General features: G+C 42.4%; 1 protein-coding gene across 1 annotated transcript in view; it reads right to left on the bottom strand.

The window, feature by feature from the left end:
* The window catches only part of Fam227b (family with sequence similarity 227 member B), a 170158-nt gene that overhangs the window by 104277 nt on the left and 50092 nt on the right, over positions 1 to 15789 (bottom strand). Inside the window, exon 11 of the mRNA XM_085834499.1 lies at positions 6576 to 6710. Within this exon, the coding sequence (XP_085690625.1) occupies positions 6576 to 6710 (135 nt within the window). The remainder of the gene's footprint in view (positions 1 to 6575; positions 6711 to 15789) is intronic.

Below are 15789 nucleotides of genomic sequence, written 5' to 3'. Positions count from 1 at the left end.
CCATTTGCTCTCCAATTTTGAACACCTCCTAAGGTAATTACTCTCATGAGAAGGTGTCTCCTAGTTTCCCATTTGCTTCTTGGCTGTGACAGTCCTATTTGCCAAATCACCATCGTGAGCTTTCTGAAAGCTAATGCCATTATATGACCAGGAATTATTCCTTTCTTCTGTCTGGATGCAGCTATGTATTAGTTATTGTGGTGTATAACATGAAAATTTAATAACACAGCAGTTCTTTTGCTTTATAACTATCTGGATGTCCCGTCTGCAAGCCCTCATAAAGTTGTAGTGAAGGTATTAACCAGGGAGGCCGCTGATCTCAACACTCAGTCCTGCGGGGAACCCAGCACCACCTTCACCGGCTGAGCTGCAAACACCAGCTAGCTCCTCATTTCACAGCACTGCTTTTCCAAAGAACTTTATTTCCTACAAAACAGTGAGCCAGAGAATAAAATTTCCTGAATGGAAGCCAGTTTTAAGAAACAATCTCCAGTGGAGCCTGTTCCTCTAACTGGGCCACCTTATCTGGCCTCAATGGTAGAGGATATGCCTAGTCCTGCAGTTACTTCATGTGCTGGGGTGGGGGTGGTGGTGGTGGGTGATACCTAGAGAGGGGGCTCCCCTTTTCAAGGGAGAATGGGAGTGAGGAATGGGGAGAGGGTCTGTATGAGGGAGAAGATAGGGACTGATATTCGGATGTACAGTGAATAAATAAGTTTAATAATAATCTTTAGCGTGATGTTACTTCTATACACACACAAGTGGAGGTATTAACCCTGTACTGCACACTAGAAAAGAAGACCACTGTAAAGTGTCTACTGCAAGTCATTCATTAGATGACCATTTAAGGCTTTACCACAAACCCACATGCCTTACAGCCTAATAAAACCAATTGAAGGCATTAATAGAGAAACAGATGAAACAGGTGTATTTTCTGTGGAAAATTGGTCCTTTCTTCCACAGGAAAATGAGAGAAAGCTTGGATCCTATCTGGTTTTGCTAGCCTGCATTGTGCCTTCTTAGGTCTAACAGGGGAGGAGCTGACAATGACACCCGGGCTCCACAGGAGGACAGCATCATGTCTTCAGACTCAACCCGAAAGTAATTCTCTTCTTATCTTCACTACCTTAAGAGAATAGGATCATGGATGTCATTTGAATTTCCTTTAAGGCATTAAGAGTTTTGTCCCAGAAGGCAGAGGCACTTAAGCACTTATAGTTGCCCAAGGCCATCTAAGTCAGTGGTTCTCTGCTCCTTTAGGCCCACAGAACCCTTTCAAAGGGGTCACCTATGACCATCAAAAATCCAGATATTTACATTTTGATTCATAACAGCAGCAGAGTTACAGTCATGAAGCAGTGACAAATAATGTTATGGTTGGGGTCACCACAACACGAGTAACTGTGTTAAAGGCATTAGGAAGGTTGAGAACCACTGTCCTAAACAAAACAAAATCTGAAGACCCAAAAGCTATTGGATTGGTCTCCATACAGAACGCACACTGGAGTCACCGCCAGGACTTTTTTTCCTCTTGAAACAGTGAGGCACAGGCTTTATCCTAGGTCAGCTCTGTCAGTGAATACAGATTGGGGTGTGTCATTTTTATATTCCCCAGAAATCTCTACTGCTTTTGTTGCAATGAGAACTAACAAGACAAGTAGAAAAAAAACCAAAGCAAGCACCTTTCTAGCCTAGTCCTGGCTCATTATTTTTAACACAGTGGCAAGTCTTACTCCTCACCAACCCAACTTTCCACCATGTTCCTATTTACAGTTAGCACTAGAAGGAACACAAACTCGAGAAAGAGCTATCATCATTCTTACAATGAGATTATTATGGAATATAAGGTGAATAAAAGTCCATTCTCCAAAAGAACATGCATCAGATATAATAAAATCCCTCTTTTCACATTTGTGATTGGTTTCCGCATCACACAGACTACAATCTTAAATTGCATGGAGGCCAGCAGGGCAGCAGTGGAACAAAGGTAACTGGTTGAAACCCTTGCTGCTGGTTAGGCAGGACAAGACAACAGGCAGAACACCAGGCAGAACATAAGCGTATGTTCAGTTTGCTGAGCAGGAACTGTCAGGTTCATTAAAAATACCAAAAATGGGTTAGGTCTTTTGGGACTCCTGAACCTAAATGGCTGTATCTTTGCCAAGATTAGGGATGTCTAGGGTTATTGTTTTACATATATTTTATACTTTCCCTCTTCTGAGACCCCAAGACTCAGATATTTGTTTGTGTAATAGTGCCCACATGTCTCAGGTTTTCGGTTTTGTGTTCTTTGTCTTTCTTCTTTTTTCTTCTACTTTCTCTTTTTCTTTCATCTGATTGGAATATTCACAAAAGCTGTCTTTAAGTGCAGATTTTTTTTTTGTTTTTTGTTTTTCCTGCTTTAGACTGCTGTTAAGTCTCTCAGCTGTGTTTGTATTTGGCTGTTAAGTTCTTCAGTTCCAAGGGGTCTATCTGGTTCTTCTCCATGCTAACTCTGGAGAGCTCTCATTCTAACTCATGGCATTTTTTTTTCTGTTATTTTCTCTCCATAGTTGCTCATGTTTTATTGACTTTCCTTAGGATCAATCCTCTAAACATCTTATCAGGCGCCTCATGGGATTTAAGGTTAGTTGCAGGAAATTACTATGCTCTATCTGTTGATAACATGTCTGGGGAAGTTCTTTCTAGGCATGTCGCCATGACTACATAAATACTCTTACCTTCCCCTGCGCAAGGGTCAGTGTCTCATGTCTGTCACTTATCCCTGGTTTTAAAAAGTACATTTCCAAACAAGCACAGCAGCTATTGAGTGAGGGGACAGTCTACCCTCTGAGTAAGTGCTGCCAGCCACAGTGTGAAAGCATGCAGCACTCCTGCTCCGGTGCCTCAGAGACAGCATCATTAGGGAAAGCAAGCATTTAACACTGTTTGCTTGATGGCGCTCTCTGCCTCAAAGAATGTCTGTCTCTTAGGCCCAGAACTTCATGTTGATAGGCTTTCACAAGATCATCTCATCCTGCCTAGCTTTTCCCCCTCCTCAGTTATCTTCTGTATCACTGTGTTGCTAGGCAACAATTATTCTTACAATTTTACTTCAAATTTTGTTGGTCAGTAATGTTCATTGTTAAGTGTTAATGTGTTTTATAAAGTATGTACTGTATGCATGTATCACTAACTTTAATTTGTCCAGTGTTGATGATGTTTCCCAATGATGGAAAGAGGAAAGCGTTGACTTCATGATAAGGAAAGTCCAATCAGCTATATCCATAACTCTAAAAATAATAGTATAAAAAAGTATATTGATGCAGGGGAGATGCTTGGTTGTTAAAAATAATTGCTACTCTTGCAGAGGACCTGGGTTTGGTTACAAGCACTCACATTGGACAGTTCACAACTTTATGAGACTAGTTCCAGGGGATTTGATGTCTTCTTCAAGGTCTCTGAAGGCATGGTGGTTCATGATTTTAATTCCAGCACCCAGCAAAGGCAAAAGCAGGCAGACCTCTGAGTTGAAGAACAGTATGTTCTATGTAGCTAGGTCCTGTCTCAAAAATACTTTAAACATTTTAAAATTTTGGGATATTGAAGAGATGGGCTGGTGGTTAAGAACACTGGCTGCTCTCCTAGAGGTTTTATTCCGCTCTGTGGCTCACAATTGTCCATAACTCCAGTTCTAGGGGTCTCTGAGGGCACCAGGCATACATGTGGTGCTTAGACATACATGCAGGAAAGAACATTAGTTCACATAAAATAAAAATAAGCTATAAAATGTTACATTTTTCTTTTACAGAGATGTATTTATCATAATCTAATATTATTGTGAATTATTTTCTGCATGTTTATGTATTGTTTACATTGATATAGATGGTCCTTATGATCTGAGAGTAATTGTTGACAGTATTTTAAATATTTTTATGTTTACATTATTTAAAAAGCTTGAATCATGTTTAAAAATATTTTATATATAATGTTTTGATAAAATCTATAATTCTATTCTCTCTATTCAGTTTACCCACCAAAATGTTCCTATTCCAACATTACATGTTTTCTGTCCCCTCTTTAAATACCTCTGAGAGCGTCTATTGCTGCCTATAACTGCATGGGTGCATGGGTCTCAGATCATCTGAGAGCATGGACAGTCTCTCCAAGGCCACCCCACTGAAGAAACCTGACACTGCCTTCCTCAGGAGCCCTCAGTTGCCAATATCCTCTTCTATAGCTCCTTACTCTTCCTGCTGGGATTTTGGCTAGTTTGATCTTGTGCAAGTCTTGGGCACAAAGTCCTAGTCACTGTGAATTCATGAATGAGTTACTGTTTCATGCCAGACATCTCTCTCTTTGGATCTTGGGATCTTTCCTCCCCATCTTCCATGATGATGCTGAGTTTTGAGAGGACACATGATACAGATGTCTCATTTAGAGCTGAACTTGCCAGCTCTTGCTCTCAGCATGTTGACTGGTTGTGGGTCACTGTATTAATCACTATCTATTACAAAAAGAATCTGCCAGATGGGAAGCACAGTTAGCCCTGGCCTATCTTCTTCCAGTTAGACAGATATATGTTAAACATCAAGACGGGGCATTAAGTGAGGGAGGGGGTTGCCATCCCACAGTCAAAACTCTGACCGATAATTTTTCCTGTCTGAAAGAACTGCAGGGATGGAAATGGAGAGGAGCCTGAGGAAAACAAGGTCTAGTGACAGGCCCAAAGTGGGATCCAGCTCAAGGGGAGGCCCCAAGGCCTGACACTATGACTGAGGCTACGGAGGGCCCACAAAAAAGGGACCAATCAGGATGTACTCCAAAATACCCAACAAGTAGCTAAAAGAATCAGATGTAGATATTTGTACCCAACCAATGGTTAACTCCTGAAGTTGATTTAGGGAAAAGCTGGAAGAAGCTGAGGAGGAGGATGACCCTGTAGGAGGACCAGCAGTCTCAATTAACCTGGACCCCTGAGAGCTCTCAAATACTGGACCACCAACCAGGCAGCATATACCAACTGATATGAGGCCCCCAACACATATACAGCAGAGGACTGCTGGGTCTGGGTTCAGTCAGAGAAGATGCACCTAACCCTCAAGAGACTGGAGGCCCCAGGGAGTTTAGAGGTCTGGTGGGGTGGGTGGTGGGTGGTGGGTGACGGGGACATCCTTGTGGAGACAGGGTGGCAGGAAGGAGGTATGGGAGGGTGGAGCCAGAGGGGAATAAAATCTGGAGTGTAAATAAATAAAAGATTAAATTAAAAATTGAATGCTATAAAAATTCATATTATACCTGAAATCTGTGAAATGGAAGAAGCATTAAAATTTTTTGACAGGCAAATAAATACACAATAGGAGTGCACACAGTCTTAATGGACTTCTTTAACTCTCTAGTGGCAAAACTGGGAAGTCATAGCTGTGTGGAAGTGGGAGGTGATAGCACCTCCACCCCCTCTGATTGGAAGGGACTGCTCTCAGAGCACTCACCTGGTAGAATGACAGATTCTTGCCAGCACTAAAGCATGCTATTAAGAAAGCATATCTTTTGTGTCTTGACCTCTAGCATGTAGGATCTTTTCTGGTTTATGTATGGCATTCTAGAAAGCTTATTAAAGGATATCAGTAGCAAGCAAGCTGTTTCCTATAATTACTAGTAGATAGGAATCATGTGTCATGATATTTATACAGCTAAGAGTAGGAAACCATTTGTGATCAATCACTTCCAAATGTACAGATCTTAAAAGTCATAATGAACTAGTTAAATAATTGTAGCATCATACATTAGCCAAAGAGTAGACCGAAAGGTCACCCCTTCTTGCCTCATATATCTGAAGGAAAACACCAGAAGGTAGCTCTCTCCACATTGTGCTCAACTGAAAAGCCTTCATCCTGATCCAGCTGGTGAGAAGTGAAACCCGTACATCAAGACTGTGCTTGGTACTGAAGTCACAGCATAAATAGGAGAGAAAGAAACTTGTCTTTAAAAGTTCATTAATTGAGAGTAGTTAAGGAGCTCTGATTTTTGTGTAGAGTTTTAGGCATAGAATTCAAGAAACAGGAGAAAATACAAAGATATTTCAAAGCAAATTGATATCTCAATTTTCCTATAAGTGGACTATTTAATAAATAAGCCATTTTGAAAAGAAGAGGTGAGGAAATACTCATACTCCTTATCACAAAATAAATTCCAAATGGGTTCAGTGAGTCAGTCAAATATAGAAGCAAAATCACAGGTAAGCAATTTGATAACCTTATTAAGTCTTGACAAAGTGCAACAAGACTTACACTCTAAAAGAAATATGGTTTAAATGTACAAAATTAAAAAGTTAAACTTCTCTGCTGCAAGACACATTGCCATCTGGTTAGCCACACAGTCTAAGTGAGAACATCCGGAGCCCTAAAGATTGACACAAGCGTGTTGCAGCAGGTGGACAAGAAAAAGCCTTAAAACATACTGCAATGACAGTTATTTACAGATTAAACGACATTCTAGATCATCCCTAATTAAATTGCTAGAAAAAAAGACAAATAACTGGCCTAGCATACATGACAGTGGCTACCTGCCCACACCTAAGTTGCCACATTACTTACTGCCTGGTATGTGCTCCTGACTGGGAATGACGCTCCTTCTCAACTTCACAGGTACACGCTTACTGCCATGAATGGTGGTTGTGCAGAGGTCTTGCAGTTTCCAGTGGGTCCAAAAGCCAGTTTCAGGCTTTAGACCTGTTAATATAATGTGCATATTTAGCCAATCAGATTTTTAATAAGTAGAATTTTCTGCTCCTATTGTAACAGATCCTCTGCCCACAGGTCTCCCTACCCAAATAGCGCTGAGAGGGAGTGAGCCTCCCAGAAGTGTAGACAGGACTGTGAGTGCAGGTAGGACCACCACTGCTGCTCAGAGGAATCTTCCCAGAACCCTCAGGACACAGGAACTGAGGGGTGGTCTGGGATAGGAGTCTTCCAGTCTCCATCTCCCCCCAGAGCTGATCCTGTGCCACAGAGCCACATACACAAATACCACCAGGAGAGAGCTGGTCTCCCAGGAGTGCCTACACACCTGCAAGCACAGGTAAGACCACCATTTCTCTTCAAATTCCTGGCCCAAGAGGGACCCTCACAGAGCCATCAGGACATAGGAACCAAGGATCAGCTGGGGACAGGATCCTTCTGGTCTCAGTCTGCACCCCAGAGCCGGCCCTGTATCATAGCTCTCCGCCAGCCCTGTAACACGGCTCTCCATACCCAAATTCCTCCTGGAGAGAAATGGACTCCCAGTAGTACTGACACACAGGCTTGCAGGAGGGACAAGCCAAAGACAGAGACATCAAGACCAGCTAACACCAGAGATAACCAGATGGCAAAAGGCAAGTGCAAGAGCATAAGCAACAGAAACCAAGACTACTTGGCATCATCAGAACCCAGTTCTCCCACCACAGTGAACCCTGGTTACCCCAACACACCAGAAAAGCAAGACTTTGATTTAAAAATCACATCTCATAATGATGATAGAGGAATTTAAGAAGGACATAAATAACTCCCTTAAAGAAATATAAGAGAACATAGGTTAACAGGTAGAAGCCCTTAAAGAGGAAACACAAAAATCCCTTAAAGAATTACAGGAAAACACAAAGAAACAGGTGAAGGAACTGAACAAAGCCATCCAGGATCTAAAAATGGAAATAGAAACAATAAAGAAAACACAAAGGGAGACAACACTGGAGATAGAAAACTTAGGAAAGAGACCAGCAGTCACAGATGCATGCATAGAAGACAGAATCTCAGGTACAGAAGATATCATAGAAAACATTGACACAACAGTCAAAGAAAATGCAAAATGCAAAATGCTCCTAACCCCAAACATTCAGGAAATCCAGTACACAATGAGAAGACCAAACCTAAGGATAATAGGTATAGAAGAGAGTGAAAATTCCCAACTTAAAGGGCCAGTAAATATTTTCAACAAAATTATAGAAGAAAACTTCCCTAACTTAAAGAAAGAGATGCCCATGAACATACAAGAAGCTTACAGAACTCCAAATAGATTGGACCAGAAAAGAAACTGCTCCTGTCACATAATAATTAAAACACCAAACACACTAAACAAAGAATATTAAAAGCAGTAAGGGAAAAGGTCAAGTAACATATAAAGGCAGACTTACCCTATCAGAATTACACCAGACTTCTCACCAGAAACTATGAAAGCTACAAGATCCTGGGGAGATCTCATACAGACCCTAAGAGAACACAAATGACAACCCAGACTACTATACCCAGCAAAACTCTTAATTATCATAGAGAAACCAAGATATTTCATGACAAAACCAAATTTACACAATATCTTTCCACAAATCCAGCCCTACAAAGGATAATAGATGGAAAACTCCAACACAAGGAAGGAAAAGAAAGTAATCTTCTTTCAACAAACCAAATAGAAGATAATCTCTTAACATCAATGGTCTCAATTTCCCAATAAGAAGACATAGACTAACAGACTGGATATGCAAACAAGACCCCCAACACTTTGCTGCATACAAGAAATGCACCTCAGTGTCAAAGACAGACACTATCTCAGAGTAAAGGGCTGGAAAACAATTTTTCAAGCAAATGGTCCCAAGAAACAAGCAGGAGTAGCCATTTTAATATCAGATAGAATTGACTTTCAACCAAAAGTCATCAAAAAAGATAAGGAAGGACACTTCATACCCATCAAAGCCAAAATCTACCAAGATGAACTCTCAATTCTGAACATCTATGCTCCAAATGCAAGGGCACCCAAAATTCTCAACTGAGGAATATCGAATGGCTGAGAAGCACCTAAAGAAATGTTCAACAACCTTAGTTATCAGGGAGATGCAAATCAAAACAACCCTGAGATTACACTTCACACCAGTCAGAATGGCTAAGATCAAAAATGTAGGTGCCAGCAGATGCTGGCAAGGATGTGGAGAAAGAGGAACACTCCTCCATTGCTGGTGGGATTGCAAGCTGGTACAACCACTCTGGAAATCAGTTTGGTGGTCCCTCAAAAAATTGGACATAGTACTACCTGAGACCCAACATTACCAGTCCTGGGCATATACCTAGAAAAATGCTCCAACATTTAATAAGGACACATGCTCCATTATGTTAATAGCAGCCTTATTTATAATAGCCAGAAGCTGGAAAGAACCCAGATATCCCTCAACAGAGGAATGGATACAGAAAATGTGGTAAAGTTACACAATGGAGTACTTCTCAGCTATTAAAACCAGTGAATTTATGAAATTCTTAGGCAAAAGGATGGAAGTAGAAAATATCATCCTAAGTGAGGTAACACAATCACAAAGGAACACATATGGTGTGCACACACTGATAAGTGGGTATTAGCCCAGAAGCTCAGAATAGCCAAGCTACAATTCACAGACCACATGAAGCTCAAGAAGGAAGACTAAAGTGTGGATACTTTGGTCCTTCTTAGAAGAAAGACGTATACCCATAGGAGGAGTTACAGAGACAAAGTGTGGAGACTGAAGGAAAGACCATCCAGAGACTGCCCCAACTGGAGATCCATCCCATTGACAGTCATCAAACCCAGATACTGTTTTGGATGCCAACAAGTGCTTGCTGACAGGAGCCTGATATAGCTGTCTCCTGAGAGGATCCACCAGTGCCTGACAAATACAGAGGTGGATGCTTTCAGTCATCCATTGGACTGAGCACAGGGTCCCCAATGGAGGAGCTAGTGGAAGGACTCAAGGACCTGAGGTGTTTGCAGCCCAACAACAACAACAACAATATGAACCAACCAGTACTCCCAGAGCTCCCAGGGACTAAACCACCAGCCAAAGAATACACATGGAGGGACCCATGGCTCCAACTGCATAAACTAAGGATATGTAGCAGAGAATAGCCTTGTTGGTCATCAATAGGAGGAGAGGCCCTTGGTCCTGTGAAGCTCGATGCCCCAGTATAGGGGAACGCCAGGGCTAAGAAGGGGGAGTGGGTTGGTTGGTGAGCAAGGGGAGGGCAGAGGGGATAGGGGGCTTTCAGGGGGAACCAGGAAAGGGGATAACATTTGAAATATAAATAAAGAGAACATCTAATATATATATATAAAGAATTCAGTAAAGGAGTGGGTGGTTGTGGCCAGGGCTCTAGGTTGGTTCATTTGTATTTAATAAGTACCCCTGTAATTATTTGCTGTATCTAGAAACAATCTACCCAAAGAAGGCTACATCCTCAGGTGTTAAAATATAAAATGTAAAAGATACAATTAACAATTAATGTAGTCTGGTGGTAAACTACCCTTCTGTTTCTGGGATAAACTCTACAGTGTGTGTGTGTGTGTGTGTGTGTGTGTGTGTGTGTGTGTGTGTGTAAAATGTAGAGCGAAATAGTGTGTTGGTTCTTCTTCAAAGCTATGAGATGTGCTCTCATCTGAACATCTTTCACTAGATTTAATCACTGGATTTCTATACGATGATCATTTGTACACCCTTCTCTGGCAATATATAAGGGTCCAGTTACTAGGGAATCACACTGGCCCCTCAGTGGTGTCATGTTTTCTTCTTTTCTTGTACATCTGTCACCCCTCATTGAGGCCTCTTCTGGTAGAGCAGTCATGACACTGCGCACTGGGGCTGTGGAGTGCCTTTAAACATCAGACTTTGAGGGTAGTACTCTAGCTCTGAATGGCTGGGGGAACTGTAACTGTTTTGCCTGGAGAGTGGGTGGCATAGTTTATAGGCAAGGCTTTGATTCTTGGGAATCATGGTACTGGTTGACCTTGGACTCAGAACTTGTGACTTCTCTGGTTAGCTAACATTCTTGAGAGGTGGTTGACTCCTGAATGGGCAACAGGAAGCACTACTGCATTAGTAACCAATTCTCTTCATCGCTAGGAAACTGATTATGAAGTCTGCTCAGGTTCTCAAAGGTTGTGTGCAACACTGTCTGGGAGGGCGGTTTGGAGTGGCTCTGCAGCAGTCCAGGGATAGGTTCTTGCAAGACTTATTGCTCAGGTCTAGCACACCACAGTGATAGAAAAACCTGGGACTGTAGAGATAAAATGGTTAGGTATACCCCTAGAGTACCATGTACTTCAAGGTATACCCCCCATAGGTCCATGTACTACAGCATCTGGGTCAAGATGTCACAGGATAGTAGCAGTTTAGGAAACTGAGATCCCAGGGTGTGTGAGAACAATAGCCCTCGTATAACCTTTGTAATAGTGTGTGAAACAGGGTTACTTGTGGAGTACACAGAGATAAGTTCTGGAGAATACACATGTGGAAGAACTATATAGCTAAGATCCAGGTTATGGATGCTCTCAGTGTGACACTGCCTCTGGAATTTGCCTTAAGATTTAGATTCCAGCGTACATAACTATATAGATTCACTGCTTCTCTGAAGTCTGAATTGCAGATGAATTTGCTATTTATTATTAGCAATGGCTCTGGTACGCGCAGCATCAGTTAACTCAGGCATGTGTAGAGTAACAGCGGCTCTAAGATCCAATGTGGTTAGTTCTGTATAGTGTTTGTCGTGTCTGAAGTATGTGAAAGCACACTGCTGACATAGCTGGGGTCTGGTGTAATAGTGAGAACATATAAGCAGCATCCCAATTTCTAGGGTATGTATGGGTTTGGAGAGGTGGTGTTCAGGGCAGCACAATAGTGTCTCTTTAGAAATGGCAGCTTAACACAAGTCTCTCTGGAAAGTCCTCCACAGCAACATATATGTCAATGGCAACAGTCACTAATGTGTCTGTGCAAAAGGCTGTGGAGATCTGTGTTGGTGAACTAAGGGAACATCTAGGAGAGCTGCTGGGAATGTATGGCTGCTACTGAGGTGCTTGGCAGCAAATACTGCTCTAGCCCATTGCAAATCAGGTCACTGTGGACCACAGGACTATCTGCCACATAATGTTCTGAAGGCTTCTCATTGGTTCTTAGTACTCTATATGTTTACACATGCTGACTCCTCAGGCTGCTGCTTCCCCTTTCCTATTCCTCCTCCTCCTTCCTGCCCTCTTCTTTTCTCTACTGTTTTACTGCAGGTTCTAATGTGACTCTTGAACTTTTTTGTTTATCACTACATAACTGAGCTATTTTGTGTTGTTAGAGGATAGCAATATTTCCTTCCCTACAATTTTGCTGATTTTCACAATTTTTCTCCCCTGTCTCCTCACACACATAAATGTCAGTTTTTTTCTCTTATTTTTTTATTAGGTATTTTCTTCATTTACATTTCCAGTGCTATCCCAAAAGTCCCCAATACCCTCCTCCCCACTCCCCTCTCCTTCCCACTTCTTGGCCCTGGCGCTCCCCTATACAGAGGCATATGAAGTTTGCACGACCAATGGACCTCTCTTTCCTCTGATGGCCGAATAGGCCATCTTCTGATGCATATGCAGCTAGAGACAAGAGCTCCGTGGGGTACTGGTTAGTTCATATTATTGTTCCACCTATACTGTTGCAGACCCCTTTAGCTCCTTGGGTACTTTCTCTAGCTTCTCCATTGGGGGGGCCTGTGATCCATCTAATGGCTAACTGTGAGCATCCACTTCTGTGTTTGCTAGGCCCCGGCATAGTCTCACAAGAGACAGCTATATCAGGGTCCTTTCAGCAAAATCTTGCTAGTGTATGCAATGGTGTCAGCATTTGGAGGCTGATTATGGGATGGATCCCTGGATATGGCAGTCTCTAGATGGTCCGTCTTCTCATCTCAGCTCCAAACTTTGTCTCTGTAACTCCTTCCATGGGTGTTTTGTTCCCAATTCTAAGAAGGGGCAAAGTATTCACACTTTGGTCTTCATTCTTCTTGAGTTTCATGAGTTTCACAAATTGTATCTTATATCTTGGGTATTCTAAGTATCTGGACTAATATCTATCCACTTATCAGTGAGTACATATCATGTGAGTTCTTTTGTGATTGGGTTACCTCACTCAGGATGATGTCCTCCAGGTCCATCCATTTGCCTAGGAATTTCATAAATTCATTCCTTTTAATAGCTGAGTAGTACTCCATTGTGTAAATGTACCACATTTTCTGTATCCATTCCTCTGTTGAGGGGCATCTGGGTTCTTTCCAGCTTCTGGCTATTATAAATAAGGCTGCTATTAACATAGTGGAGCATGTGTCCTTCTTACCAGTTGGAACATCTTCTGGATATATGCCCAGGAGAGGTATTGCGGGATCCTCCAGTAGTACTATGTCCAGTTTTCTGAGGAACCGCCAGACTGATTTCCAGAGTGGTTGTACAAGCTTGCAATCCCACCAACAATGGAGTGTTCCTCTTTCTCCACATCCTCGCCAACATCTGCTGTCACCTGAATTTTTGATCTTAGCCATTCTGACTGGTGTGAGGTGGAATCTCAGGGTTGTTTTGATTTGCATTTCCCTGATGATTAAGGATTCTGAACATTTTTTCAGGTGTTTCTCAGCCATTCGGTATTCCTCAGGTGAGAATTCTTTGTTTAGCTCTGAGCCCCATTTTTTAATGCGGTTATTTGATTTTTTGGAGTCCACCATCTTAAGTTCTTTATAGATATTGGATATTAGTTCCATATCTGAATTAGGATAGGTAAAGATCCTTTCCCAATCTGTTGGTGGCCTTTATGTCTTATTGACGGTATCTTTTACCTTACAGAAGCTTTGCAATTTCATGAGGTCCCATTTTTCGATTCTCGATCTTACAGCACAAACCATTGCAGTTCTATTCAGGAATATTTGCCCTGTGCCCATATCTTGGAGGCTTTTCCCTACTTTCTCCTCTATAAGTTTCAGTGTCTCTGGTTTTATGTGGAGTTCCTTGATCCACTTAGATTTGACCTTAGTACAAGGAGATAGGAATGGATCAATTTGCATTCTTCTACATGTTAAACGCCAGTTGTGCCAGCACCATTTGTTGAAAATGCTGTCTTTTTTCCACTGGATGGTTTTTGTTCCCTTGTCAAAGATCAAGTGACCATAGGTGTGTGGGTTCAGTTCTGGGTCTTCAATTCTATTCCATTGGTCTACTTGTCTGTTGTTATACCAGTACCATGCAGCTTTTTATCACAATTGCTCTGTAGTACAGCTTTAGGTCAGGCATGGTGATTCCACCAGAGGTTCTTTTATCCTTGAGAAGAGTTTTTGCTATCTTATGTTTTTTTGTTATTCTGTCCCAAGATATCAATTTCACCGGCAAGAACACACTAGGACAACCGGATTCTTCTGTGGCAAGCTTTATTGCTTCTTAAGGAGGGAAGACCCAGACCCTGGAAAATGGTGCTGCTTATATAGCCCTCAGCATGGCGTTTCAGCACCTGATGTGGCGTGTCAGCTCCTGATTTGTTGCTCGCCCATCACCTCATTACTACGCCCCGAGATAGGCAGTGACTAGGCATGAGTTCACTCTCGCACTTGTGCACAAGGCTTGTTTACTAGTTAGGCACAGCAGAAGCCAGTGCCATCTTATAATGGCGATTGCTCGCGGCATGGCTCTCCACATCTCCCCCTTTTTGTTTTATTAAAATTAGGCTGGACTAGGTCTGTGTAATTATGCCCATCCGCTGTGGCTCCTGTCTTAGGTCGTTCCTCTAATGTCACAGCCTTTCCCGTCATAGGGTAACCATATCGCTACCAGGCCCCGTGTCTTAGGTTGATCTGTGCATGAGGAAAGTTGCCCGTCCCTGGATACCACAGTGCTATGTGACAGTAACTACTAAATGACCTAGGGCGAACTCTACAAAAGAGGCCAGCCAAAAAAATCACAAATGCTGACTAATTCTTGAGCATAGATAGCCAAATTTCAGGGGAGGCCCCTTGCTCTATGGCAGCAAGTGCTTGAGCTATCATGACCTTATCATATGTTTGTTGGGCTCTGAGCTTGCAAACCAACCAGAGCATTAACACAAGTCCACAGCAGATGGCAGCACCAAATAAACCTACCCCCACCCATTCCTTAAAATAAGAAAATGCAGATGAAATCCAGGAGGAGAGGCCCTCTGTCAATGACAGGTCCACTTGAGTTGAGTTGATCCTTAAAACTGCCGCCCTCAAGGCCTCAAGAGTCTCACCGAACCCCTCGGACCAACTTCCTGCAAGATACAAGGAGAGCTGTCTAGACAGATTAGCTGCACGAATAAAATTTTCATATTGGACACTGGTAATACACAGAGAGCCCAATTTTCTTTCACAACCCAACTGGGCCAACTAGAATAGGACGCTTATCTGTTCCTCGACCAGATCAAGGCGCTGATTCAAAATCATCAGCCCTCCCTTCAACTGGGCACTAGCAGAAGTTTCGACATTGATGGCATCAGTCAGATCGACTGAAAGCTGATTTAATTTTGTGCCTGCTTGGACCGTCCTAGCCATAGCATACCCTGCAGCTATAGCAGCAGCTGCACTGGCTGAAATTGCTATGATCATGGCAGCAGTAATGCCAAAATCTCTTTTTTGTCGAAATAGGGATAAGGTGGAGGGTGTTTCCACCGGAACAGGGATCCAACGTGGGATCCGGGCCACCATGGTGTGGGTGTCCTTTGTTGCATCCCAACATTGAGAAATCCAACAGGAATCATTGGAACAGACTTCAAATGAATCATTTGAAAGGATAAACAAGAAAGGGGGGTAAACACAGACTGGGGTAAATGCTCTGTGGGAGGAGATGTGGGTATCTCCCTCTCATATATCAAATAAGGGCTTTAATTCCGCTGAGGGAATTTTCAAAAATGGTCTTAGCCAATTAATATCTCCCAGTAATTTTTGGAAATCATTCAAGGTATGTAGTTGATCTTTGCGAATCTCTAATTTTTGAGGAACAATTTTGTCA

This window comes from Mus caroli, unplaced genomic scaffold (assembly GCF_978045245.1).
Source record: "Mus caroli unplaced genomic scaffold, Mus_caroli_1 scaffold_2, whole genome shotgun sequence".
NCBI lineage: Eukaryota > Metazoa > Chordata > Mammalia > Rodentia > Muridae > Mus > Mus caroli.
Note: the sequence above shows the minus strand (reverse complement) of the source record. Positions and strands in the feature narration are given on the sequence as shown.